Genomic DNA, 27,835 nt, shown 5'->3' with positions numbered 1-27,835 from the left:
CCTTCCCCAGCACCAGCACCGCGGCAGCCTGCTTCTCGCCTCCAGGACTTGCGCCCTCCCCACCCCCAGCCGGGCCCCCGGGAGGCTGCGCTTCCCGTAAACTCCCCGCCCCGCTCGGCCCCCTCCTCGCTGCGGCCCCGCCCCCGAGGGACCCTGAGCGGGGCGTGATTGGCCCAGCCGCGCCGTCACTCTCCGGCAGCGTCACCGCCCCCGTTTCCGACCGCGGGGAGACCGGCAGTGGTGTTAGTGCTCGCAGGGCGGCAGCGGCAGGCAGCGTGCAGTCCCGCTCGCTACCGTTCGCCCGCGGGTCAGCGCGCTCACCTATCCGAGCGGCGACTGCGGCTGCGGGGCTGCCGGGCTGCAAGGCTGCAGGGCTGCAGGCGCAGCCACCGCCTGAGAAGCAGAGGCAACTAGTCCCGGTCCGAGATGGGAAGAGGGCGAAGTTGACGGGTCCCCGACCCACGCGGCTTTCCTCCCGCCCCCAGGTGCGCTACTCTCTCCGGGAGGTGCCCGCACGCGGCCCTGCCCCAGGTGTGCGCGGGACTCCCCGCACCCCCCGGACCCGAAAACTTCACCCCAAGTCCAAAGAGTGGACTGGAGGGCGGTGCCCGGAGCGCGGCTCCTGACTCCAGAGCTGGGAGAGCTGTCCTGGAGGCTAGCGCAGAGGTCGGAGGGCGGAGACCCGCTGGAAACTTTATCACCATCATCGTAATTGCAACATTTTACTGTTTCTCTCCCCGCAGGGGCTGCAGCCAGCTGTCTGCCGCGCTTGCTTGTTTGCCGAAGGAGCCACTCCAGGAAGAAGACCCAGAGGGGAGTTGTTAGCCCGCGGGATACCTGCAGCCCAGCCCAGGGGTTCGGGCGGCCTGGATGCGCAGGACCCAAACCCGCAGCCGCTGACGCCGGGCTGTGGCGAAGTTTGGCTGCTGAGCGGTGGGGCGCAGGGCCACTGGACAGCGGGCAGCCCGTCGGCCGGGACGGCGATGCCGGTGGGGGGCCTGTTGCCTCTCTTCAGCAGCCCCGCCGGCGGCGGGCTGGGCGGCGGCCTGGGCGGGGGTCTCGGCGGCGTGGGCAGGAAGGGGTCAGGCCCCTCCGCCTTCCGCCTGACCGAGAAGTTCGTGTTGCTGCTGGTGTTCAGCGCCTTCATCACACTCTGCTTCGGGGCGATCTTCTTCCTGCCCGACTCCTCCAAGCTGCTCAGCGGGGTCCTGTTCCACTCCAGCCCCGCCCTGCAGTCGGCCGCTGACCACAAGCCTGGGCCCGGGGGGCGCGCTGAGGACACCGCAGCAGTAGGGCGAGCCTGGCGCGGCGAAGAGGGAGCTCCCGGGGACCCTGAGGCCGCCCTGGAAGACAACTTGGCCAGGATCCGCGAAAACCACGAGCGGGCTCTCAGGGAAGCCAAGGAGACCCTGCAGAAGCTGCCCGAGGAGATCCAAAGAGACATCCTGCTAGAGAAGGAGAAGGTGGCCCAGGACCAGCTGCGTGACAAGGAGGTGTTAAAGAGGTTGCCCCCGGTGGATTTCGTGCCCCCCATTGGGGCGGTTGGCCGGGCACCAGCCGACGCCACCATCTGCGAGAAGAGGGCAAAGATCAAAGAGGTGAGTGCACCGTGCTAGAAATCCCTCCCGACCCGCCGATTTTAAAGGGAGAAACGGCAAACCTTTGAAACTCTTAATACTGTAACACTACAGTGTAGGGGGTACATGGAGGTTTACCACCTGCACCAGGTGTAGTGCCAAAGGCGCTTTCGTTTCCCTTTTTCATTTACATAGTAGATATGGCCAGTTACCACCTGAGGTTAAATCCCGTTGCTTCTAACTTACATGCTTGGGTGAGCATAAGCCACATGGCAGGTGGCGTGCAGACCTTTTCTTTCACTGGCTGATACTGTTAATTGTCCCTGAGAACACAGACGGTGAAGGTCCCAAACAGCCACTGTAAGACTTGGACGTGGCTTTGGAATGAAGCTGGGTGTAAACGCTGAGCATCAGTCACTCCTTGTAAAAAGGTTCTGACAGCAAGTGAGTGCACCCCAGCGTTCAGTCTCGTGACCCCATTCTGCCAGGCGGCGTCCTGTGTGTGCTTACAGACTACAAAGGTGAAACTTGAGAACTTGCTATCATAGGGGGCACGCTGTTGTTTACTTCAAAAAAAAGAAAAGTTGAAAAAGCCAAACCTACTGCCTCTTGCATTTCTAGTGTAGTCAGAAAAGAAGTATCTCGGGTGATGCAACAGGTTCGCCTCCACAGCAGCGCAGTGATGACAGGCTCCATCGCAGACGAACACGCACTTTGATAAGGCTTTCATAATTCCCTTCTTGTTACTTTCGCGTAGAACTGGCACCACGTGCCTAGATCGCGACCGCCTTAAAGCTGAAGGGGACCTTAACATAATGTTAGACCCTCATTTTAAAAGTGAACTTGGAAGGTCCCAGAGCCCAGAACCTGTTACTGACTGAGCCATGACTTAAAACCTGACTTCTTCCTGGTCACCTGTCACTGGGCATGTGGACACTTCTCTCTCCCCAGCTATTCTCCTGTGTAAAATTATAGCAGCCTGGAGTTTTACACAGCCCAAGAGCTGTAGGGACAGTATTAAAAGCACTTCATCTCAAATCTTGATTCAGATTGCTAACCTACATTATGAAGGGAAGACATGTTTTTGTCATTTTATAAAATTTCAGAATTTCTGAAAATAAACTTTGTGTTTTGACATTTGGTGGGTAATCAAGAGAGGAAGCTTCCTGATCCCCCCATTTTCAGGCAGTAAACTGAATTTTGAGGTGCTGAAGAGGTATTTAGCGTGAGTGGCTGCAGAATGGAGGCAGCTCGATTGTCTAAGATTTGTGACTTTGCTGTAAAACCAGATGAATTTTGTTAATCTGTAATTGAGCAAGTTAGAGTGGATTTGGGTCCCTTTCAGTTGACTCTAGGTAGTTTGCTTTCATCCCTCCTGTACACATAGCTTCCTTCCATAGCCCATCAGCCTTTCTGCTTTGAGACCCTCCCTCAGGCATAGAAACCTGAACTTGGGCGAATGCATTTTACTCCCCTGACAACTTCTGTCTAGCAGTTTTCCTTCCCCATGAAATTCTGTCAGGGCTCCCAATCCATGAAGGTGGGAAAAGCTCTACTTCTCACCAACCATCTCCCTCCTGTCTTCGTCCCAGCCTCCTTAAAAATATCCCGTCAAAACCCGTAGGTAAATTAACTCCAAATCTGTATCTGCTTATGTTTATTTCCCTTAAGTTTGAAGCAGTGTGATTCACACATCTCATGCTGCTAAATTCCTTTGAGCTGCCAGTTACTGCAGCTCATTGTTGTCCTTGGAAATTATTCTAAATACTAAAGATGCATGGATGTTAAAATACTATTGGTACTGACTAATAGTAATTACAAGTGCATTTACAGCAAAAGCAGTGGGACAACAGCAGTCAATTCGGAACAGTATAGTAACAGTTGTGCATATATGTTCCTATTAGATTCATGTTATCTGTGTCTCTAAATCAAAAGGTCTTAACCGTGTAAAGGAAATTTATGTCGCCTTGTGTCCATGTGGTGCCAATATCTTAGCACCTAGATGTTTTGAAATTGTCCAGTCTTGCATAAAGTGGTAGAACTAAACATGCTCTTTAAATTCCATGTTGTGAGAATTAAAAAAAAAAAAAAAGGCCAACATAATTAGCTTTAGTATTTAGTCAAAGTCTAAAGGGGAGGAATGGACTATGGGTTTTCATCAGATTAGTTCAGGCAGATGTGTTCCTTGGTAAACCGAAAAAAAAATGTCATGCTAGTCTAAAACTGGGCTGTAAATGCTCATTTTTCAAGAGGAAGGAGTGGTTACTCATTATGAATAGGGCACTGGACTTTAATTGTACACATTTAGATTCAGTTTCAGGCACCACCATGGATTCCTTGTCATGGACCAATGGATCTTCATGGATCTTTGCCTTGTTTTGCTCTTTATCATACCTATATTTTATAGTTCTCTTTATATACTTAGGTTCTCTATCACGCCAGAATGTACTAATAGTTTTATAGTAAAATTAAAAAATATAGGCAATCTAATATGTTGGGAGCTTAGACTATAATTTCTGAACCAGTCTTTTATTTTGTAAATTTGTTTATTTAAAGATAGCCAATACTATTTTTATATTGCCAGTACAGTTTGTGTTACTGCTACTGTGGTAAATTTTTAACACATTTGTGCCTAGAGGAGACAGTCTGTAATTTCAAATAGGATGTTGTCTAGCTCACTTCACGAAAAGGCAGCGCCTGCTTTCCAGTACTTATTTGCTGGATGTTAAATCTTGATGTAAAACTTTTTGAAATTAGCACACCCCCCATGATAACTTTGTGAATAAATTAACTCTGAAATGTCCCTGGAATTTATATATATACAACATATTTTCATTAGTTTGATCTTTAAAAAATTGTACTCAAGTTCTTAGCTTTAAAAGCAGTGTTAGAATAATGAAGCACAGAATTTAAAATAGCACCGTGGAATTAAAAAAAAAATAGTCAACTTCCCATTCTACCCCAACTTTTTTTTAAATTAGGAAGCTTGGTTTTGGGGGGGGGATTCCCCACCCATCTAAATGTAGTGGGGGTTTAGGGGTGATTAGGCAGTTTGGGGTCTGTCAGGTAAGGCTTTAGGACCTATCAGCTCTGGGGTCACTGTTTGCCTGTCTGGGTTTCTCAAAACAGGCTTTAGTTTTTTATTACAGACCAATTTATATAATCATAAGTTTAAAAGAAATTTTAATATTGATGGCTGATAGTTAAAATATATTTTTATACCTTACACCAGCCTTAGGTTCTTCTTGAGTCTATAATTTATGTTAACTATTGACAATTAATCCTTTTATTAAAGATCAGACATAGGAATATTCTACCTTGGCAGATTAAAACAACACACTTTTATTTTGAAACTTAACTTTCCAGTTTATTTGTATGGGTAGTTCTAGTATAGAAGATAATTTTTGGAAAATGATAAAAGCCACAGTTTGAAGACCTGACTCTGAAGGAGCTTATTAAATACCCTTGGGTTGTTACCTTGCCCGTTTGGCTCGTCCTGCTCTAAAACACACCCACTAAATATGGACAAATGCAAGATAGCCCCATTCCCAGGACTTTTCCCAGAACAGGTACATCATGGAGAGTTTGTAAAGGTTTCTCTCTTTAACAAATAGATGAATAAATTCAGATCTCAACAGTGTAAGTACTGGGGTAGATGCCAACTATTGAACATTAATAGAAAAAAGCAAGAAAAGATTGTGAATGGATAATCAATTATGTTCAGTTTAATTTTCTGTAAGCTATTGATGATTTGAGAGGAATATTGTCTTCCTCTTATCAGGTAACTTAAGATTCATATAAAGAAGCTATATTTAGGACTTAGAACCTAGTTAAGGGTATGAAAAGAGGTTAAAAGAATGCATTTTTGAGTTAACGCATCTGCATTTCTTATGTGAGCTAATAAAGTAAGCCATCTGGAGAAATTTATCCTAGTATTTCACATGTATAAAAAGTACCTTTGTATGAGATCTGAATCTGTGAGAATTCAGTGGAGAACTTACATATTTGCACTAAATTATTACATAGTTCATGGTAGTGCAGATTTTTTGTGTAAGAGAGTTTAAAGCATGTGTCTCAAGGTCAGAGGGGAGGAGTGCCTACAGGTCTGTGTGAGTGATGAGGCCTAAGTTTACTTGTATACGTCAGAAGTGTCACTGGTTAGGTTCCAGACCATGGCAATAAAATGGGTATTGCCATACAGTGAGTTGTAATCTTTTTTCTGGTGAAAGGTCTTGCTTTCAGTTGTTAAACAAACAAACAAACAAAAGCAGCATCTGTGAAGTGTAATAAAGCAAAATGCAATAAGATGAGGTATGCCTGTACATAGGCAGATCAAAACTGCCCTGGGGCTGGCTTATACCGTATAGCCCGGCAGAGAATCTGCAGCCTTTTAGATTCTTTATAACCTGCAAAACCATTAAAGTGTATGTTTGTCAAAGATGAGTTACAGTTGGTCAGAATAGATGCAGCCATCCTCTGAGCTCCAGAGATACTGTGAAATGCCTTTCCCGTAAGTAGACAAAAATGATGAAGGAAAAACCAGTGTTTGATAGCTTAAGGATGAAATCCTTTCTTTGGGAAAATTAAGTCTTGACTTCTCCCTCAGTGTTCTTAGCCTTGTGCCTTGTTTAGTGGTTAAGTATGTAATTGAACTGTCTCTGACCCCTTCCCCCCCAACCTCTCAGCTCTAAATCTGTTTAAAGGTCCTTTACACAAACTCTGCAAATTAATATTTGTTACTAACAATATGCCATAAAAAATTGTAACCCTCTGGTTTTTAAAAGTAAACATATGCTCTGAGTCAAGTATTGTGTCTGGATGAGGCCTTAGAGATAGTTCAGTTTGTTCACTTTACAGTAGAGACCACTGAGGCAGAAACATTCTGGAAATCGTGTTGCCAGTTAATAGTAGAGCTGACTTGAGAATGGAAGCCCCATCATTGGTGAGTGTTGCTCACTGTCCTGTCACAGCTTGCCTCCTAAATAAAATGCCAAAAGAGTGTATAAATCGATTGTCCTTATTAATTATGTGCAGACCCTAATGTAGACTGAGTACAAATCACATACAGTATAATCTTCAGAATTGTAAATTTGCCCTCATATTAGTTCAGTTACGTTACCTATAGTAATTTTTTTTTTTAAATCTTACTAATGGCATGATTTAGAAGATTTAATCTTTCTAAAGCTTCCCAGGGAAAGTTTGATAGACATTTTTTTTCTCTTTATAAAAATGCCTGCAGGAAGCAGAGGTATTTGTAATCATCCACTTGGGCATTCTTTACACTGAGAGGTAAGGAAGAAAAAGGGAAGGGAGAAAAGAAGAGAGGAGAGGTGGCCTAGAGAAGAAGGTTGTTTCAATGTGGGGACTCTTTCAAACTATGTAAAAGAGTTTTATTTTTTAATTTATTTTTAAATTATGGTTAACACACAATATATATTACTTTTAGTTGTATGACATGGTGATTAGGCATTTATAAACCTAACGAAGTAATCACCATGGTAAGTCCAGAACCCATCTGTCACCACACCTAGTTATTACGATGTTATTGACTGTGTTCTCTGTGCTGTACATCACATCCCTGTGACTTTCTCTAAAACTGGTACTTCGCATGTCTTAATGCTCCTCATCCTTTTCAGCCGTCTCCTCACCTCTCCTCCCATCTGGCGACCATCAGTTTGTTCTCTGTATCTGAGTTGTTTTGGTTTTCCTTTGTTTGTTCATTTGTTTTGTTTTTTAGATTCCACATGTAAGTGAACTCATTAAGTATTTGCCCTTCTCTGATTTATTTCATTTAACATAATACCCTCTATATCCATTCATATTGTCACAGATAGCAAGATTTCATTGTTTTTTATTGGTGAATAACCGGCCATTGTGTGTGTGTATGTACCACATCTTTGTACACACTCTTTTTGACATTGCACTGCGTGTAACAGAGGAGTTGACAGTTAACATGAAGGACTTTAGTTTTTAAAAAGTAGTCCTACATTTAAAAATTATACCAGTCTGTAGGCTGTTCATTCCAGGAACACACTGTTCTCTTCACCCAAATAGGTTCTGGAGATTCTGTGATGCCTTCACCTTTCCCTGCTCCATCCATTTGGAGCAACAAGGTGGTAAGAAGGGATGGTTCTGAAGTCACATGTACTGGGTGTGAATTTGACCTCTTTCATTTACAAGGCTTGTAACCTTAAGGAAGTTTTTTAATCTTTTAGAGCTTCAGTTTTGTCATTTGTATAAAGGGGATAATCATAGTACCTGCTTTTTTGGATCAAAAGGCTTAAATGTGACTCACCACTCAAAGCACTTAGAATGGTGTCAGGCACAAAATGAGTAGCATTTATATGAGTAGCATTTATATAATAAATGCTACTTGCTATCGTTACTGTTATTAGTCACTACCTAAAGCCATCAAGCCAAGATTACATTGTTTCATATACTGTTTAATAAATCATAGAAGTGGGTAATGAAGTTTCCAAAAGTTACCAAAAACAGTTCAAATAAATTTGATTCTTTAAAGAGATTAAGATGATCTTTCCAAACAGCCATAATTTTATTGTGATACTGTCAACTCTGATTTTCTCAGATTTCTGACAAATTCCAAAAAACCTTAGGTGTTTTTAAAATTACATACTTCTTCAGCTTCTGTACTTTAAAATGTATGTTAAAGAATTATTTGTCTCTTTCTCACAGTCTCATGTGCTTTTCCTAAAGCACCATCTTTTCGCAGCAATCCCAGTTCTTGAGTGACCTCCTTAAGCATGGAAATTGGCCCCCAAAATAGAGAGAAAGATTGAGTAGAGTGCATTTGAACCTGTTTTGTCTTTGGAGGAATATTTTTAAGAAGTGAGAAGAAAATTATTTTAGACTTGGCAAAAATTTATATAATTATGATCAGTTCTATAATCACAGCTCAATCTGTCACTTGGTAGTCAAAAGTCATATAAATCAGTCCTACTTTATAACTCAAAGATTTTGGCCTTTTTTTTTTTTGAGAGCTTTGAATTTAGATTTACTTGGGTTTCAGGCCCAGAAGGACCTCAGAGACGGAAGACCAGTACCTACTTTATGTGTGAGAAACAGGGTCCACCAGCTGTGACACCCTGAGGTTCCCCCAGTGCTCTAGGGATGGAGGTGGGAACTGCCTCTTAGTGCCCAGGCCTTGCCAAGCCTATGTATGGTATCTCCACTCTAGTGGCTCCTGCTCAGCCCTGAGTGGTAGGCCTGCATTGAAGACTATCCTAAGGGGAGATCTTGGCTGGGTGAGGAATTACCCGAGAAAGCAATACTGGCTAATCCCTTTGCTCTGGAGAATGTAGCAGCCCTGCCCCACCCCCACTGAGTCCTGATAAAGACTTCTGTGATCATTTGGTGCTTGAAAGAAAACTTAATAAGATTTAGGTGTAAGCGCATTTAGAAGTCCCAGCGCTCTGTTCTGCTTGGGATACTCCAGCAGTTGTTTTAGGTACTTTAGAACCCCTCAGTCCTACAGAAAATTTGCAACAGAGATAATAAAATTTAAAAGCACAGGTAGGTGTCCTTTGTAGTTACTTGACTTTTGTGACTAGAGTACATCCCTCACTTCCTTTTTTCTGCCAGTTTATTTGTATCACTGGCTCTTAAGCTTATCAGAGGCCCAGTCCTTGATTTTCTTCACACTTTCTGATCACTCTTGCTCTAAATACAGTGACACTTAGGCTACATTATATGAGCTTTCATTTGCAGTTTTCCATGTATTTATATGTGGGTCTCCCGTTACATTACTATCCTGCCTCCAGTTCTTAGTGTGAGGGGCTGAAAACCTTCTGAAGGACGCCCAGTTCTTCAAGCGGTGCTGTAATACCACAGCAAGCCGCACACTGAGTCTTCCTTGCGGCACTGGTATGGGTGGCTCTTTGCCCAGGCCAGCAGCTGATGGAAAAGGGCGTGGCAATCACTGATGTACACAGGCTGTGAATGACCCTATTTGAGACAGGAACTCAGGTCATCCAGAGACCTTGAGCTGAAATCTCCTTATGTGCCAGATCCTTCTCATTGAATGGGCTTTTCAAAGTCCCACAAAGAACACTTGATTCCTAAGGGACAAGAGAGTCAAAAGGTAGAAGGCGGGGGCTCGTAGCCCACACTGGCGGTAGCAATGTCCAGCTTTCCTGAGCGGAGGTCTGGGACACGACTGGACTGTCGGACCCTAGTTCCCGTTAACTAAATAAGATTATGTGCTAGAACTACTGAACACAAACAGGGCTGTTTCCTCACTGTGCCTCTGTTTGTCGGGGCAAAAGGCAAAAGAAAAGGTGGAATGATTAAAGCAGCAGGGGAGTGCCTGCTCAGGCTCAAAATCTCATTCCCAGCTCCCTGAAGTTTTACCATCAGGGCCTCCCTAGGGCCACTGATGTATTGCTTCTTAAAGACTGCTGTTGAGAGTGTATCACTGAAGTTGCCCGGCAAAAATTGGTAAACTTTGAGATTTGTCTTAGCAAGGGCGAGAATATGTTTGTAGAAGTAAACACCTTTCATTGTGTAATTTCATTATGAACTAAGGCTTGCCTAGGAAAGAACATTTTAAAAGTACGCAAGAGTAGAAAAAAGCAAAAACATCCTTCATGGTTCTGTCACTCAATCGCAAGTAATGTCGACACTACAACCCACCCCAGCATATAGATTATTTCTTTCCACAGTTGTGACCACACAATGTGTGTGTGTGTCTGTGTGTCATTTTCTTTTAAAGTGTCATTATGCAATGGTATAATATATGGGAAAAAAGCATCCTAGCTTTTTAACCATTCCCTTGGACCTGAACAATTAGGTTATTTCCAGTTTTTTGTTTTTATAAAAAATGCTGAGACAATACCCTTGTCTATGAAGTTTCCACCTCATTTTTCATTGCTACCACCCCATAAGTAGGACTTCCCTTTAAATTCCTAAAAGGGGAAATGAATGGGTCAAAGGGTCATAGTACATTTTGAGAAATTACTTTCCAAAAACAATTTATACTTCCACCTGTAATATAATGAATGTAGTCTGTTGAATCTTTATTAATTTCCTAAGTGTTGGAAACAGTATTTTGTATATGTAATTCGCCTTTGAGAAACATTTTCTCTCATTTTGGTTGACTAGCTGCATTTCCTTATTGTGAGTTGTATAGAACAAGGACGTTTTTAAAGGAGCGGGACTGGGAAGAAGGCAGAGCTGAGAGGCCTGTTGGGTAGGGTATCATCAAAGTTTGATCTACTGTGGCAGTAGGACATGAACTCTAAAAAGAAGCAAAGTCCTGAAAAGCAATAGAGAGCATTTCATTTTAAAAAAACTAAACAAAATTTGCTTTTTGCCTGGGTTGATACCGAGGATAAAAAGTAGTCTTTATTGATAGGAGTGCAGTAGTTGCCCCTTATCCACAGGGATACGTTAAAGACCCCCCCAGTGGATGCCTGAAACCATGGATAATAGCGAACTCCATCTCATTGATGGCTCTTTTCTTAGACGTGTGTACCTTTTAACTTGAAGAAAGCACTATACTTTCTTTAAGTTAAAAGGTTCCTCTTTGGCATTAGCCCAATTGCCAGCATCACCACTCTTGAGCTTTGGGGCCATTATTAAATAAAATAAGGGTTACTTGAACACAAGCACTGCAGTACGGTAGAAGTTGATCTAAGAACCTGGAGGGCTACTAAGTGAGTAAGGGCGGGGTTCTGGAGCGTGTGCGGCGTCCATACCCTGGACAAATGGATGATTCCCACCAGGAGCAGAGCAGGTGAGACATTTTATCATTTTTATCACACTACTGAGAACAGCACACAATTTAAGAGTTATGAATTGTTTATTTCAGGAATTCTCCATGTAATAAGTTTTGAACCACAGTTGACTTTGGGTAACTGAAACCACAGATAGAGGAAGACTACTGAAAACACTTTGGGATAACCCATTTTACAAAGGCTGAGCTCCCATTGGCTCAGCTTCATTGTTAAGTTACAGTTGGGTTTTTGCCTCAGATATTTGAGGAAGCTGTGGTATCTCTGGAGATCTGGGGAAGAAGAGAGGGATCTTTCTATTTTTTGAACTCATCAGAATGGTTTTCTGTTATTTTCAGATTATAGTTGAAGATCAAAAATAGTCCAGATAGAATCTCAGAAGTGATTTGAGTGATACCAGAGAACGGCAAGTCTTACAAAGCTGAATTCTTAAAGAGGAAAATTAACCAAAAGGAAGTAATTCATAAGACTTCCTAGCAATAACTGTATACATCTTTATGTTTGAAGGGGTAGACTAATCTTTTAGAAATATGTTAGAGGTCTTTAGTTTTTCTTTTTTAAATAGGGTAAATGTGCATTTTATCTAAGGTATTTTAGTTTAGAGTAAAAGAAAAGCATGATTTGTTAGGAAGTTTGGTCTTACTTTTTGATTTGATTTAATGTTTTTTTGCTAATTCCTTCTAACAACATGTTTTTTTGGTCCTGCTTTTTAAAGATAGTGAAGAGCTGAACATTTCAAAATACATTTACAGCCTGATCTTGGTTAGTTCATACAAGTCTGTCAAACGCCAGAACTGTTTAAATTTGGCTTTGAGACTACATTAACATGGTGAATAACGATTGACATAAATGTACTATATTATTTTTATACATTGTGGTTTGAGATGATAGTAATTGTAGAATATTGAGGATGCCGTTCTTTAAGATGCTGGTATTTTTGTAGTCAGCTAGCAGTGTAGAATGTCTACTGCAGGGTCTCATCGAAGAGTGAGAAATGCCTCAAACAGTTCACATTGCATTTTCAGGAGTTATTAGCCAAAGTCAGCAATTTTATAAGGCATTCTTCATAAGTGTAAAAGGAATTTTACATAGTTAAAAAAGTATATTTTATAATTGGCAAGTGTTAATACTTTGTATGCAGTCACTCCTATTAGGCATTTCGGTTAGTCTTCATTATTTAATCCTCCTAGGGGTTACTTAGCTTAGAGTGTGTGATGAAGAACTCAGTAGCTTTAAAAAACAAAAGTGGGGGGAGCAATATGAGGAGCATAAAAAATGAAGATGATTTATTAACTACTGTTGAAAGCTGCTTTAACAGTTAGGGTGAATAAAAATGATGATTAATTAAGTGTTCCGTGACTGATAAGATAAAACTGTAGCATAGGGTAGACGTACTGCTGTTTTCTCTTACTCCAAGAGTACAGAATCCCTGTGACATTGGCTATTCATAGCCATGAATCTGTTCCAGACTACAATGTTGAGCAGGAGAAAGAGCTTTCCGCTTATTCACCCCCAAGTCAGCTAACCCTGGGCCTTGCCCATAATATGACCCAGTAAATACTTGTTGAGGGAATACGCTTTTTAAAACAAATATACCGCATGGAGTTACCCAGGTTAAGTGTGCCGACCCCCCACCTTTATACAATCACAGAATCCAAAAGAGGTATCCACTCATCTTTAGCGCCCCTTCTACCTATCGTCACGGCCCACAAGCCATTGTATTTTGAGGGGCACCTGAGTTTTTATACTCATATTAGTCAAATGTGACTTGTAAACTGGCTGCGAAGGTGGTCCCTAAAATATCTTTTGAGCAGATGTAATATTGCTGAAGTAATTGTAAATACTTGTGACGTTTCTTAAGGTCCACACTTACTTGAATATAAAAGCTCTGTTTCATTCAAAAGTTAGTCCACTTTATATTTATACTAGCATTTTGTTTTTCAAGTATAGTAGTCCACCCTTATCCATAGCTTTGCTTTCAGTGTTTTCAGTTACATATGGTCAACCATGCTCTGAAAATATTAAATGAAATTTTTAGAAATAAACAATGTATAAGTTTTAAATTATGTGCTCTTCTGAGGAGTGAGGTGAAATTTCCACTGTCCTGCATGAGATGTGAGTCTTCCCTTTGTCCAGAGTCTTCACACTGTATATGAGGTGTGACCCCCCCGCCAAACAGGAATTATTTTTAGGGGACAGGCTTCCCCCACTAGGTGAGTGTTCTAGGAACCTATCTGTATCGGTGCACCAACTGGCATTGTTGTGAGAGGCTGCGTTTAAATTTTTTTGAAGGATCTTTCAACGTGTTTGCCCATTTCATGATGGGTGATTTATGAGCGCACCTGCCTATACCACACTGCTGAGTGTTCAGCAGTTTTTGACCAAAAACAGCATGACCCCCTTGCCCCATCCTGCTTATTCACCTGATATTGCTCCAAGAGACATTTTTGTTTGTTTCCCAAATGAAAAAAGTCCTCAAGGGGATATGTTTTGCTGATGTGGAAGAGGTGAACCAAAAGACAGCAGAATTACTAAAAGGCATCAAATCAATGACTTAAAAATCTCTTTTGAGCAGTGGAAATAACGTCTCAGTAGGTGTATTGCATCAACTGGAGAGTTACTTTGAAGGTGACTGAAGTTTAAATATGTAAGAATAAGTACACAATGCTTTATAAATAAATTCTGGTTTTTTGGATCCCCCCTCGGGTGCTCCCTGTCCATTTGTCACATAGTAGCCATCCTGGTTATCAGATCAACTTTTCCTGCAGACAGTGCTTGTGTTTAAGTCACCGAGCGTCAGAAGGTCAGGCAGCAGGAGCCTAAGGCTGCGTTGCAGTCCCTGTGACGTCCACCTCACTTTATCTCCTCCCGTAGGCATTGCGTCATCTCACAGGAAGAAGGGTAAGTGCAGAACAATAAGATATTTTGAGAGAGGGAGACCACATTCACATAACTTTTATTATAGTATATTAATAATTATTCCATTTCATTATTAGTTGTTAATCTTACTGTGACTGATTTATAAATGAAACTTTAATATAGGTAATTAGTGTAGGAAAACCATAGTGTATAGAGGGTTTGATACTGTCTATGGTTCTTCAGGCATCCACTGAGGGTCTTGGAGTGTGTCCACTGTGGATAAGGAGGACTTCTGTATGTGATTTTAATTTAGGTAGAGTCCTCATTCATTTCTGTCCATTATTATCTAGAGTTGTGGACTGTATTTCACAAAAACTGTCTTTTTTTACATTTCAATGTCATACATGATACACCCAATTAAAGGTTTTTTTCTTATGCTAGCAAAAAATATTTGTGAGGAGCAATGGTGTTTTTATAAGTCACGCTAGCAGTACCACACTGAAACGAAAAGTCGTATGTTAAGGGTGACTTTCCACAAGAAAAGTTGGAATTTAACAAAAAATTTCTCTGTAAGAAGGTATACTTTAAGAAAGAAACTTGGTCTTCTGTTTCCTCATTTGATACTGCCTCTCCTGAAAAGTACTATCTCAAATAAATATTTGCACGGTACAGGCTCTATGCATTTTATGAATTTGCAAATGGTCCCTTTTGAATTCATTGTGCAGATCACTATTAGATTAATCTTTGTAGAATATCATTTCTCTCCTGTTGCCCAACTCAGAGGTTTTCGTGGGCCTTCATTTCGGAAGGAGAAGCTATTCAAAGAATCACCTGGAGGGCATGTTAACCGACTTTGCCTCTAAACTTTGAAACTCAGTAGGTCTGGGCAGGCCACATAATTTGCATTTTTAACATGTTCCTGGGTATTGCTGACACTGCTAGTCCAGTGACTGTAGTTTGAAAACTATTGCCCTGAAGTGAAGCCCCAGCTGCTTAGGCTGATGTTCGTAGTCTTCTACAAATCTGGCTCGGTCTGCTTCTGGGGTCATTTCTCTTACGTTAGGAGGGACTCTGCTTTAGCTAACTTCGTAGTTACTATTCCAAAACACATCTACTATATGCCTTTGCCTCTGACTTTATTCCTCTCGAATGGAGTGCCTTTCACTTGCTCAATATCCATGTCTTTCATGAAGCTTTCTATTACATTCCCAGCCTTTACTGATCTCGCCCTTCCCCAAATTCCCGTGGCATTTATTTGTCTCCAGCCCGTGTGTTGCTAATTTCATGGGCATATATTATCTGCCAGGCAGACCCCCTAAGTGTGGAGACACCTTTTTCTAGCTCAGAGGTTCATGGCCCAGAATTTAGAAGTGGGAGGCAATTTGTCTTACATATAACCAAAATTAAAAACAATTTAAGTATATCACCAGAATTCTAGTCACACTGTGAGGCTGTGTGGCAGACCAGAAACACTTTTGAACCTCCCTTTCCACATCTGTGAAAAGGGGCTAATAATTCCCTTTTGCAGACTTGTAAGAATTAAAGTAAAAAATGTATGTGATTTGCTATCACATACGCCTGGCATGTAGCATATTCAGAAAACAGTATTAGCAACTAGGGATTGACTGAAACAATAGCTAGGATTTTTCTTAAGAAAAGGGGCTGTTGATAAATAGTAATTGGACTCAAGAAGTCATTTCCAGGAAAGAAAAGGAAGTTTTGGCTGCAGTTATTGCTGTGTTAACCAACAGTCTGTTTAGCTGCTACCATCCTCTTTAGTTGTTGTTGCCCAAATCCCGGCTTCCTGTGGCAGTAAGCTTTTTTTTTTTTTTTTTCCTCCTTTCAATTGTTATCTCAAGGGCATGGTGCTCATCCTCAGGAAAACCAGGGAAAGGGTGTCCATTCATCAGGGCCCAGTTACATCTGGCTTCCCTGCCTGCTTTCACCCAGACACTCAGATTTCTTTTTGTTTTCCTGGGAGCGAGGGAAGAAACATAGAAGAATGAAATCTGGAGAAATACCTTGAGTGCACAGAAAGAAATATTTTTTGAGCCGAAAATGTTTCATTCAGAGATAGCTACAAGTATAAATTTAGCTCAATAATTAGGCGTATGGTGCTTTCATTTAGGAACTGTCTACACTCTTTGTGATAAGATCCATTGAATATTAGAGCCGCTGCAGCTTTTAACTGCGTCGGGAGCAGAGATCCCTAATGCACTTAAAACAAGAATTGAAGAGTGAAATGGAAAACAGTTAATAATTTGTCCTTGGTTGATTTTAATCTGCTCTTTATTAACTTTTTAGTTTATGCCTGAAGGATTAAATTTGGAAACAGAACACCAACTAATATTCTAAAAGTTTACTTCCTTTTACTGGAACATTATATTCTTAAAGACTTTCTGAAGAACATTTTGGCTGAATTTAGTCTTAACGTAAGAGATGACGACATTTTTATGATTCCACCTAAAATAATAGAAAGCTTTTAATCTGGGGTTTCATTTTTAACTTTTAAGTTATTTCATGTTAGAGTTCAAAGTAGGATTTATTTAATAAAAGCCAATTAATATAGAGAGGTAGTCTTCCCTGGCTGCAAGTATGTTTTAGTCTCATTTAGCCCCCACCCCATCTGTTGTTTTCTTATTAGAATTTTAAATCTGCTTTCTGTTGACGGTAAGGAAAATAGGAAAACTAAAAATCAAATGATGTTTGTATTCCTCATGCTTTGTCAAGTGTTTCTAAGGTTGATTGCAAACAAATAGTCAATTATAATTTTATAAATGGGAAAGAATCCTATTCTAAGATATATATTCCAAGATGAACTGAAATACAGAGTTTTAAAAACAATCACACTTGGTGGGGGAGTCAGGAAGGGTTAGATTCTGTTCAACTATTTCTTTCTTAATGCTTCTTTAGTATAGTGCCATTAGAATATGCCTGCAAGTCGTGTATTTGCTTCTGTGGTTGTAGTTCTCCACCCACCTGTGATCTAGTGAATTACACTCTAGGTTTTTATAAGGTAACAGCACCAGAGTTCAGGATTTGAGGTTTCTTTAGGGACTAAGAAAAAGCTCGACAAACTATATTACCAGGTCTGAGTTAACTAGTTCTAGATTCCTCATTAGGAAAACTACTCTGGATGTACGTATTCTTGATAAGTAAAAGTTTTTACCTTAATCCTCTACTTGACTTGATGTGGTAGGTGAGGTTTAGGATTTTATAATCATATATATGCCACCGGTAATCAGGATTTTCTGGCTATCTTAATTTAGTGGTCTTTTTCTGTCATACTTTTTTACCCACTTCTGTAAATCATCTTCCATCTGTTCATGTTTTGTCTCAGAGAGGTGATGCTAATGAACAAAGATAGAGAGCAGAAGAGTAGCGGAAGTGGGAAGAAGAGTATACATGTGCCATACACACACACACACACACACACATGGCACATGTGAGATTACTTAGTAGTCCAGAACTGACTGTGGTTAGCAGGGACTGAGCAGCTCTCTTGCTTCCTGGAACCTTGAGAGGTGAATTCTTAGACATTGGCGCTGACAGATCACCTTTTCCCTGACCGCTGGGCAGTCACTGCTATGTTTCAAAATTCCTGAAGGAGAAAGCTGTCTAGTTACATGATTGGTTAGTATATTTGTAGGCCTTTGGTTCTCAATGGAATTGCTCAGAAGCTATCTCAGGAAAGGAATGCCTTTGATTTGAAATCCCATGCATCACCATAGTATTGCTAGGGTTTTCCAAAACACTGGGAGATTTCTGCACACAACACTTTCAGGAGCTGATCTGAAGGTAGTAAACCAAACTGACAGGGAGAGAAGATTCTTCCTTCACCTCTAGGTGAGATCATGGCTTCTGTACTTCACTCTGGTGTGTCCTGTTTTCACAGACCCTGTAGGCACAGAACACATTAGTGGGCATAGAAGAGAGTGTCTGTTGTATGTAATGCACCCCAGAATTTTCCATCATTATGTAACAAGACTCCAAGTCAGATATTTTTAAAGTAGAATATGTCTTATTTAAAATAAGATTATTCTTCCATAATTGACTCTTAAACCTCAGCGATTGGTTTGCAGGCATATTTGGTTTATGCTTGATATTTTTTTCTTTTTCTTAGGTTAAATCAAGGTGGCCAGTTAAGACCAAACATTTAATAAAAATTATACAGCATCTCAGTTATACTCTAAAATACGCTTTCTTCTTTCTCCCAATATGATGCATGTTATTCTTCTTGTTCTGAGAATAATCTCCTTAGGCTTGATCCAAATATAATTAAAGCAACCAAGAACTAGATGTTTACAACCTCATCTTTGCATAGATTTTTTTCCTCCTTCATCGACAGCTTTACTTCTAGAGTGGTGAAGGTGTGAAAATAATTACAGCATACCATTTGTTGAGTGTTTACTTGTTGTCAGGCTCTGTGTTAACCACTTTATATATATAATCTCATTTAATTTTCAGAACAGCACTATGAATTCAGCATTATTTCCCCCATTTTAACACATGGGAAATTGAGGCCAGGAGGGTAAGCCAATGGCCCAGGGGTACAGAGCTTCTGAGTGCCTCACCTGGTACTTGACCTTGGGTCTGTCTGGCCCTGTCACACATCTTCCTCCCACTGCACTCACTCCCAGTGGACAGCCCGCAGTCCCCACTGAGCCCCTGCCTTGGCTCTCTGGAGGATCATACCTACCTCGATTAAAGACTGAGACTGCTGGCTGAGGAGTCACTCCTGTGCCGGAGAAATAGCAGGGAAGCAGAGGCCTGAGGGTTGACACTATTTCCGTCTCAGCTTGTGGCAAACAACATGCTGGGGTGATTTGTTTTGTTTTGTTTTTAACAATTCTGAAAGTAAAGCCCATAGTCAGTTTTTTTTGGAAAAAGCTTCTCTTAAGAATAATATTGTGGTCAACATTAAGCACATATTTTATTATTGTGTATTAATGTATATATATGCACCTTAATGATATGTATGGTATATACATGCTTTATGTGTATGTGTATAATTATCTAATACAATGCTTTAAGCATTAATGAAAGTAATTGGAAGTTCTGGAAAGTTGTTTAAATTAAAATGAGAGGAAAAAAGATAGTCTGAAAGTTGCTTCCTTTTCTCCCCCTAGTCCTGAGGCCAGTACAACTCCTGAATTTTGGAGGAACTAATCTTGCTGCTATTTAATTTTTAAGTGAGACATTTCATAAAGGATGACCACATTATCACAAATGAGATGTGAATTTTAAATTCATAATGAAGTATATTACCAAAAAAAGATTCTGTGAATCAAAGTGTAATACACTGTTACTGACTGGAGTCTGATGTTGTATATAGAAGTGACAACAAAAGCATATTGAACTCATCCTAAGCGATGATATACCAGATAGTATAATTCTTTCTGAAGTATATGCACATGAGGAAATACAGTGATCATTTCTATCCAAATGGTTTTTTTTTAATGAGCTTAGTATTATTTTCCTTAAGTAAAGGAAATTAAGAGACATTTCTGACCATATCTCTTCCAGAAATATTTAGGAGTACCTCCTATAGTGCTGGAGAGATAAGAGTAAACAAGACAAATGTAACAACTGCCGGTCTGGAACCCTAAGAGAGAAAGAGTAAAAGGCCAGTGTGAAGTCATAGGGTTTTTGTCCTTTTCCATCTGACTTACTTTACTTAGCGTAATGCCCTCAAGATCCATCCATGTTGTTACAAATTGTGGAATATAAAACAAAACAAAACAGAAACAAATTCATAGATACACACAACAAAGTGGTGGTTACAGGGGTGGGGGGAGGTGGTAAGAGGAGTGGAGTGATTAAAATGGGCAGAAGGAGTCAAATATAGTAATGAATGGAAATTAGACTTTTGGTAGCGAGCTTGCAATAGAGTATACCAATATCAAATTATAATGTTATCCACCTGAAATTTATATAGTGTTATTAACCAGTGTTACTTCAACAAAAATAAATACATAAATAAAATTTTTAAAAAGTGTGATAATTGCTTTAGTAGGGGAAGTTCAGAGTGTGGAGGAAGACAGTAATCAGGAGAGTTAGCTCAAATTTGGGGAATTCAGGAACACTTTCAAGAAGTGGTTAAGTATTAGAGAAACTGAAGAGGAGGAGAAGTTAGCCAGATGAAGGGCAGGATGAAGAAGGCTTAGGGAATGGGGCATGGCCTGTGTGAGGGTGAGCTAAAGATCCAAACCGGGAAGTGTGGCTGAGATGAGTGCCAAGGAGTGGGCCAGAGAAATAATGCAGAGAATTAATCTTACGAGGTGTTTAGAGATCACTGGGGGCTATGAAAAGGTTTTAAGTTGGGGAAATAATATCAAATTTGCATTTTTAGATAAGACTGGAGTCAGGGACTTATGTTAACAGACCATAGTAATTCAGGTGAGAAGTGATAATGGCCTAAATGCTGAAAGGGGTAATGGAGATTAAGAAAGATCCTTAAGATATTTTTAAAATAACATTTACAGAACCTGTGAGCACTTGTATGGAATGGGAAGGAGGAAATGGAGTCAAAGACAGCACTTGGGTTCCTGGTTTGTGGAAGGATTTGGGTGAAGATAGTAGGATCCAGGTGAAAGAGAGGAGTGGAGAGGGGTGACTGATTTAGTTTGGGGCGTTTGCATTAGATAAGAAAGATGTCCAAGAGGAGAGAGTCTCTTGTAGGCAGGTGGAAATAATACATTAAGCAGTGCAAAAGGAGGCATAAACTAAAGGTACCAGTCTTAAGGCCATCAAGCCATGGAAGTAAATAAGCACCTTTGGGGACATAGTGTCCTATTATAAGAGTCAGAGCCTGAAGCCTGAGCAGCATCAACTTTTAAGGGATATGCAGAATAAGAGACAACAGAGAGGGAACCATCAGAAGCACAGGGAGTCAACTTGCAGAGGGAGGCACCCTGGAGCATTTTTGGATATTTAATATTTTAAGGAGTGAGTCTCAGTGCTCACATGCTGCTGAAAGGCAAAGGAATGAGAACTGGCCCTTGGATTTGGTAACAAGCAGGTAGAAAGTGCCCCACACTGGAGCACATTTGATGGCATATTCTGGCAGAAGCCGCACCACAGTGGAGGTGAGGGAGTACAGATAACTCTTTGCAGAAGGTCACAGTGGATGTGACTGGAGAGGTGGAGTGGTAGGTGCAAGATGACAGGGGTCAACCAGAAGATTGAGTAGAGACTGGCGGCTTGCTGGACACTGCTGAGCACCCAGTTGGGACTGGCAGCCATGGATTTAGGATGGTTCCATCTGCTCATTTGTCTGATTTTTCTTTAGCAGGATTCAGCCACTCTAACATATTTGGGGAAGGCAAGCAAGTACATTGACCTAGTCTTGGGGTTTTCCCAAGTTTGGAACAGAAAGAAGACACATGGTCCTAAGTGCTTTATTTGAGAGTCTGATAAGGGATCGTTGGTTTTTGAGAATGTAAATCCACTTAATTTAGTCTAAAGAAACTGGGGAGGAATATGTATTACAAAGATAAGAGGGTGCACACACAGACCCAGGTCAAGAAGTACAGAAAGACTTCACAAATCTGGAAGGCCTCTGGAACCAGGACCGTTATTCTTCCAGTTTCTTATCTTGAGCTACTTCTTCTGTCTGTGGATATATCTGCTTTATTCTCTCCTCTGCAAATAAGCTTCTTAGGAATCAGTCCTCTAGTTTTTACATGGCCAGTGAGTTTAACTACTAACAGAGGTTCTAAAAAGCATCCTAGAGATTCAAATCCAAATTCCCAGAATGGAGACTCTGACCCAGCCATAGTTAGGTGTCTAATCAGCTGTGGCCAAGGGAAGGAGTACTGATTTTTAGTAGCTGTGTAGAATGGCACAGAGCCTCCTGAGCGGTGGAGGGAGAGGGCTGCACCCAGCTGCATTTATGTTATTGGAAGTGTCTGTTGTAGGATTACTTGTTAGAGGCAGATTGTCTGGGGGTCTGCTGTATAGTCACTCTTAGAAAGTTCTGCCTTCTTGAAGTGACAGTTTACCAGCATTAGCATTTTCAGATTCTTCTATTAACTAAGGTACAAACATGTCTGCAAAATATCAGTTTAAGAACCAAACGTACCTGCCCGGAAATGGTCACCATGTAACAGCCTACTGTATTGCTGCTTCATGTGATGAAGTTCAGATACTTTCAATGTTAACAGTGACCAATGTAGACCCTCACAAACACAAACACCAGAATTCAGTTTCAAATTTACAAATGGCAGGTCTTAACATTCTCTTTTGAAATCCTACCTGTCCGTCAAGACCCAATTTAAAATTTCATCAGGTGCACAAATTCTTACCTGTTTCTATTTTCCTTCACCAGAAAAGCATGTCTCTCTGTGCTTTTATGACTTGCTTTGTTTAGTCCTCTATCATAAACTTATTACATTTTTACTATTAAAGGCAGCACATTCAAAGGCAAAGAGATGAAAGAGTCATTAACAGTCCAACCCTGTGTGGGTACACAGCGCCTTTGAGCCTTTCCTCTCCTGTAAAGGAAGGACAACACCTACTTTTCAATGGCTGTTGGGAGCCACTGAGTGAATGGATGCAGAACTTTTACTTCCACTCTGATGCAGATGTTAATTATTTAGGGAAATAGTCCGAGGATTGAAAGACCAGGGTTCTAACCCATCTGCCACTTGGTAATTCATGGCGTGGCAGTGAATGAGCTACTGTTGTTCTTCCTCATCTCAGCTAGGTTGTGTGCTGTGTTAGTTTTCTGTCATGGCTACAGAAAATTATTATGAAGATAGCCACAGAGAACAATACAAATTAATGTCTCACAGAGGGCAGAGTCTAAGTGGGCTTGTTTGGTTTCTCTGTCCTGGGTCTCATAAAGCTGAAATCAAGGTGTCAGCAGGCCTGGGTTCTTACCTGGACATTCTGGAGGAGAATCCACTTAGACATTCATTCAGGTTGGTGGCAAAGTTTAGTTCCTTGCAACTGTAGGGCTGAGGTCCCATTCCCTTTCGGGCTAGGAGCCAGGAGCCTCTCAGCTGCTCCAGGCTGCCTGCAGGCACGTTCATGTTGCCCCTCCGGTCTCACACTGGCGACCTCACATGAAGCGCTGCGCAGGTGACCCTGCCACTCCCCCTTCTGCTGCACCTTGCCTGCCCCCAGATAAAGAACTGTCTCTGCTTTTAAGAGCTCAGGTGACCAGACTGAGTCCACCTGGATAACCAAGGCATATCTCTGTATTTTAAGGTCACTTTAATTATCCTCATGCAACTTTCATTACATTTTCATCACATCTGCAAACTCTCCTTTTGCCATGTAAAATAACATATTCACAGGTGCAGGGACTGGGGAGTGGACGTCTTTGGCAGGAGTGGGGGTGGGGAGTGGGGATTTCTACTTGCCATGTGGGTACTGTGTGTGTGATGCAGTTCGTGAAGCCAGGTGCAGTCCCTCACATGCCAGAGCTACTCTGCAGCCATTGGAGAACTGTGTGGCCAGTCGCTGTGGTTTGTGATCAGCCAAAAAGGTTACTCAGAACGTATTTTGTGACGCAGATAACTGGTAGGGTTAACCCAAACTGAAAGAGGTGGGGTTTGATAGCAGTTTCTTTGTATAACCAACTGTAATTACTAACTGCAGATAAATAGGGAAGAGAAACCAAAGATGTATTAACATGTAAAGAGTATGGATAAATACAAAGAATATTCTGCTGTGTATTCTCAGAGCTTCCTTTGAGGCCTTACTGAATGCCTTTGATAAAAGTATCTTAATTTAATCTCATTATTGTTCCTATTTTGCAAATGAGTATTTTGAACTCAGTAGGGATGTATGTATGTAAGGTGCCCAATGTTATAAGACTACTAAAAATCTTGAGTGACAAATAATTCTGATTTGTGCTTATTCACCCCACCTCACAGCAGGTACAGTGTCAGAGTTAGGAGCCCAGTCTCTGGAGCCATACTCCTCGGGTTTGACTTTCCTCAGCTACTTATGTGTCCAGTGGGCAAGTTACTTATCCTCTCTGTACCACAGTTTCCTCATCTGTAAAATGGGATTACAATAAGCCTTGCTTTGTAGAGTTTTTATTGAGGATCAAATCAAATTCTGCCTGGTACACGGTGCTATGTAAGTATTAGGATTATTCTAATCCAACAGTTTGTTTTAGCCATTGGTTTTCAGATGGGTCTGTGTTGCCCCCCAGGGGACATTTGGTGATGTCTGGAGACATACGTCACATCCAGGCATATGTACTATAGTATCTGGTGGGTAGAAGCCAGGGATACTGCTAAATATCCTACAGGTCAGCCCCCTACAACAAGGAGTTATCCATCCCAAATGTCACTAGTGCTGAGGTTGAGAAACCCTGTTTTAAACCCATGGCTTTTTATGATTTCAGTAACAACTTTTTTGGAAATGAGATATTCATGTTTCATTAGTGACTTTCAACACTGAGGATATTCATGCCTGATAGCCATGGGGCTCTGAGTTATACAATCAAATAAAAAGAACAGTTGCCAGTGTTAAAAAAGAAAAACCTTTACTCTGTGTCTATTTTCATATGTATCGTAGATCTCACAAGTGAAAGCTTAACCTCTAGAATACACAATTAGGTGTTAGAAATGCTCTGTTCGTGTGAAAAATAGAATGGAATTTCTAATTATCTTAATCCAGTGAGCTTTTTTCTTCAGATCACAGGAAAGAAATTACTTGAATTTGGGAACTTGCTGTTGCTACATATGTTGAAACACTTTAATAGTCAAGATAATTACCCATTACAGTTACCAGTTTACAATGTACCTACATTGTAGTGTATGGCTTGGAAAGGCCTGGAGAGTTTTTGCCAGTGTCATTATTATTTCTGACTATTGTGTAAGGCTTGTGTGTTTGCTGTCCTCACTCCCTCCTACTATCCTGTTCTTACACATATCTAATGATGTAGAATATTCTTTAACTACTCCTTTCTCTCTACCACTCACCCCTGTCCCCTCCACCTCACATTTGGCGATTTGAATTGTCTTTCTCACTATCCAAGACTACCTTTATCCGTGCTGATTTTTTAGAATTCGTTCCTTTGATGATTCCGTCAGTTAGTCATCAACACCTGCGTTACCACTGAGCACGGAGGCTGCACACTGACATCCTGGGAGGGAAAGGAAAGAATCTGGGTGTATTCCCATACCTTCCACTCTCTCCCCAACCTGGAGAAACTGAGAACCATGGGGCACAAACAGTGAACAACCTATGGTTGTAAATTGTTATGGATTAAGGGAACACTGACATGCAGAGAACCAATTAGTTGCTTAAAAATAATTAATAATTGATTACATAGTATAGTTACTAAGCATTGGTAAAATGTATGATTGTGATCATATTAAAATAGAAATACATTTTTCTTATTGTATTTATAACAAATTCTTGGCTTATATAAATATCATCAAAAGGAAAGTATTAATGGGAATGAAGATGACATCCACTTTGTTCTTTTTGAGTCATTATGTTACAACTTTGAATCTTCAGGCACAAAGAGAAACACCCAGGCACTTCATTTAAAAGGAACAAAATGTTTTTGATACAAACCCTGTCTGGCTAGAAACTGGGAGAAACAGTTTACAATAGAATTACATTTTTTAAATGTAAAGCTTCACAAGTGTTTTTATGACCCTGTTTAAAAGTGGTACAACAGTGATGACTACCGTATTTTTCGGACTACAAGACACACCTAGGTTTTAGAGAAGGAAAATAGGAAAAAAATTTTGAAGCAAAAAACGTGGTAAAATATTTAATAACATCTTTGAAACCAGAAATCCTTTTCTGCTTTGACATCTTCCCACAATTACAGTAGATTCAGCAGGAGACTACGGTACACTATCGTATCTTTCTACAACAAAATACAGTAATGACAGAACTATCAGCACTGTGTCCTTCACAGTTATGGGGGGCACCGAGAACATCAGTGGATGACACACTGTTATGGGGGGATCTGCTGCTGACACTGTTATGGGGGGATCTGCTGCTGACACTGTTATGGGGGGTCTGCTGCTGACACTGTTATGAGGGGATCTGCTGCTGACGCTGTTATGGGGGAGATCTGCTGCTGGAGGGCCACAGGTTGTGCAGCACTCTTGTATGGGGACAACAGTGTTACACAACCTGTGTGGCTCTGCAGCTGTTGCCAAATTACAGCTCCCACCATCCCAACCTGCCCAAGCATGATGGGAGTTGTAGTTTTGCAATAGCTGCAGGGCCACATTGACGGGTGACCCTGCAGTGGAATTTGCCTGTGTTAATGCTAATGGGGGACACACCAGTCACGTGAAGGAGGCCCGCACCTGTGCCACAGACTTTCTTCTCCTAACGTGCCTACACCGCTGTACCCTCCTCCCCAGCACTATAGTATGCCGCAGCGGGGACTCCACTCCTGCCTCCCTTGCTTTGCACTGCTGGGACACCCCCTCCTCCCAGCCCAGGGCCCGCAGCATCGCCCCACTCTTGCCTCTGCTGGCTTCCTGCAGCAGTGACCCCACTCCTGCCTCCTGTGACCCCGCTCCAGTGTCGCACACACCCCCCTCACCCCTGCCAGCAAGCCAGGTAAGCTACATTCGGACTATAAGACATACCCCCATTTTCCTCCCAAATTTGGGGGGGTGTGTGTCTTATAGTCTGAAAAATACAGTACTACTTCACACACTTCATGATTAAGAGGATTAGCCTTGAGTGTAATTGGCAGCTCCCAAGGGTTTGGACAAAGTCCAGCTCCTTCCCTATGATCTTGGGCAGTTTGAGTGGAGAACCTCATCTGCCCATAGCCACTGTAAGGGGGTTCGGTGGCACCCTTGAGCACCACATCAAAGGTCAAGCTACATAGTTGAAAACCAGTTAAGGCCTTCTTTCAATTTTGAAATGCCTGTTACCCAAATCTTATTTTGCTACTTCATAATTTACAACCTTATGCTGAAGACGTTTTGGAAAGCCACTTAACAGTTTTACCAGTGAAATATGGGGAAATGCTTACGTTTCTCCATAATTAGTTAATTTGAGGGAGGGAGACCCTGAATTACAATGAAGCAGCATTTATCTGTATTACTAAATAGAAAGAAATTTTGTAAATAAGAGTTAGTTCAGTGGCAAACATTATAGGACTGTGCTTCTGTAAGTGAGTATAATGGCACTTTACTGTGATGGCCTCGAACCACAAGGCCCCAAGGGCCAGACAGAGTTCGTGCTAGGGAAGCAGTTGTTTTACAAGAGATGGCTGTGAGTGGTTCTGAGAATAGTGTTGAGGTGTCTGAGTTTCAGAGAGAACCAGGACAGCATGTCATAGTAGTCCTGGATCTAAGGTAAGCAGAGCCCAGTACCCAGAGACCCAGGTCAGCTGAGGAGAAAAAGACGATAGAACCAGAGTACAGCACGTAGTAATAATGCTGATAAGACTCAGCACATATACAGCTGTGAATACTTTAGCCCCCTGTGCGCAGGAATTAAATGTAGTATTGGCCATGGAGTTACAAGCGAGCAGACGTTTGTGAGAGGAATGAACAGTTCAGCCTGGCACAGCAGAGCAGGTGGAACCGGAGTTGGGAATTGGGGTCCCATTGAATCTGTTCTGGGGTTTGCTCTCTGCCTAGCTGACAAAGGTTTGGTCTACTTCCTTCGGCGGCAGCATGTTCTGCAGGAGTCAGCCAG

The 27,835-nt window shown here is 41.5% G+C and overlaps 1 protein-coding gene across 2 annotated transcripts in view; it reads left to right on the top strand.

Annotated features, from left to right (window-relative positions):
- The first annotated feature begins 227 nt into the window (after positions 1–227).
- Positions 228–27,835, top strand: part of MAN1A1 (mannosidase alpha class 1A member 1) — a 147,273-nt gene continuing 119,665 nt past the window's right edge. The window contains exons 1-2 of one of the 2 annotated variants that reach the window (XM_024551843.3): positions 228–485; positions 744–1,598. In XM_024551843.3, coding sequence (XP_024407611.2) covers positions 984–1,598 — 615 coding nt within the window. In that variant the 5' untranslated portion in view covers positions 228–485; positions 744–983. Of the gene's footprint in view, positions 532–743; positions 1,599–27,835 lie in introns of both variants that reach the window. The other variant, XM_045188723.2, reaches the window with a different exon arrangement.

This window comes from Desmodus rotundus, chromosome 11, assembly GCF_022682495.2.
Source record: "Desmodus rotundus isolate HL8 chromosome 11, HLdesRot8A.1, whole genome shotgun sequence".
NCBI lineage: Eukaryota > Metazoa > Chordata > Mammalia > Chiroptera > Phyllostomidae > Desmodus > Desmodus rotundus.
This window is presented reverse-complemented; position numbering and strand designations above follow the sequence as displayed.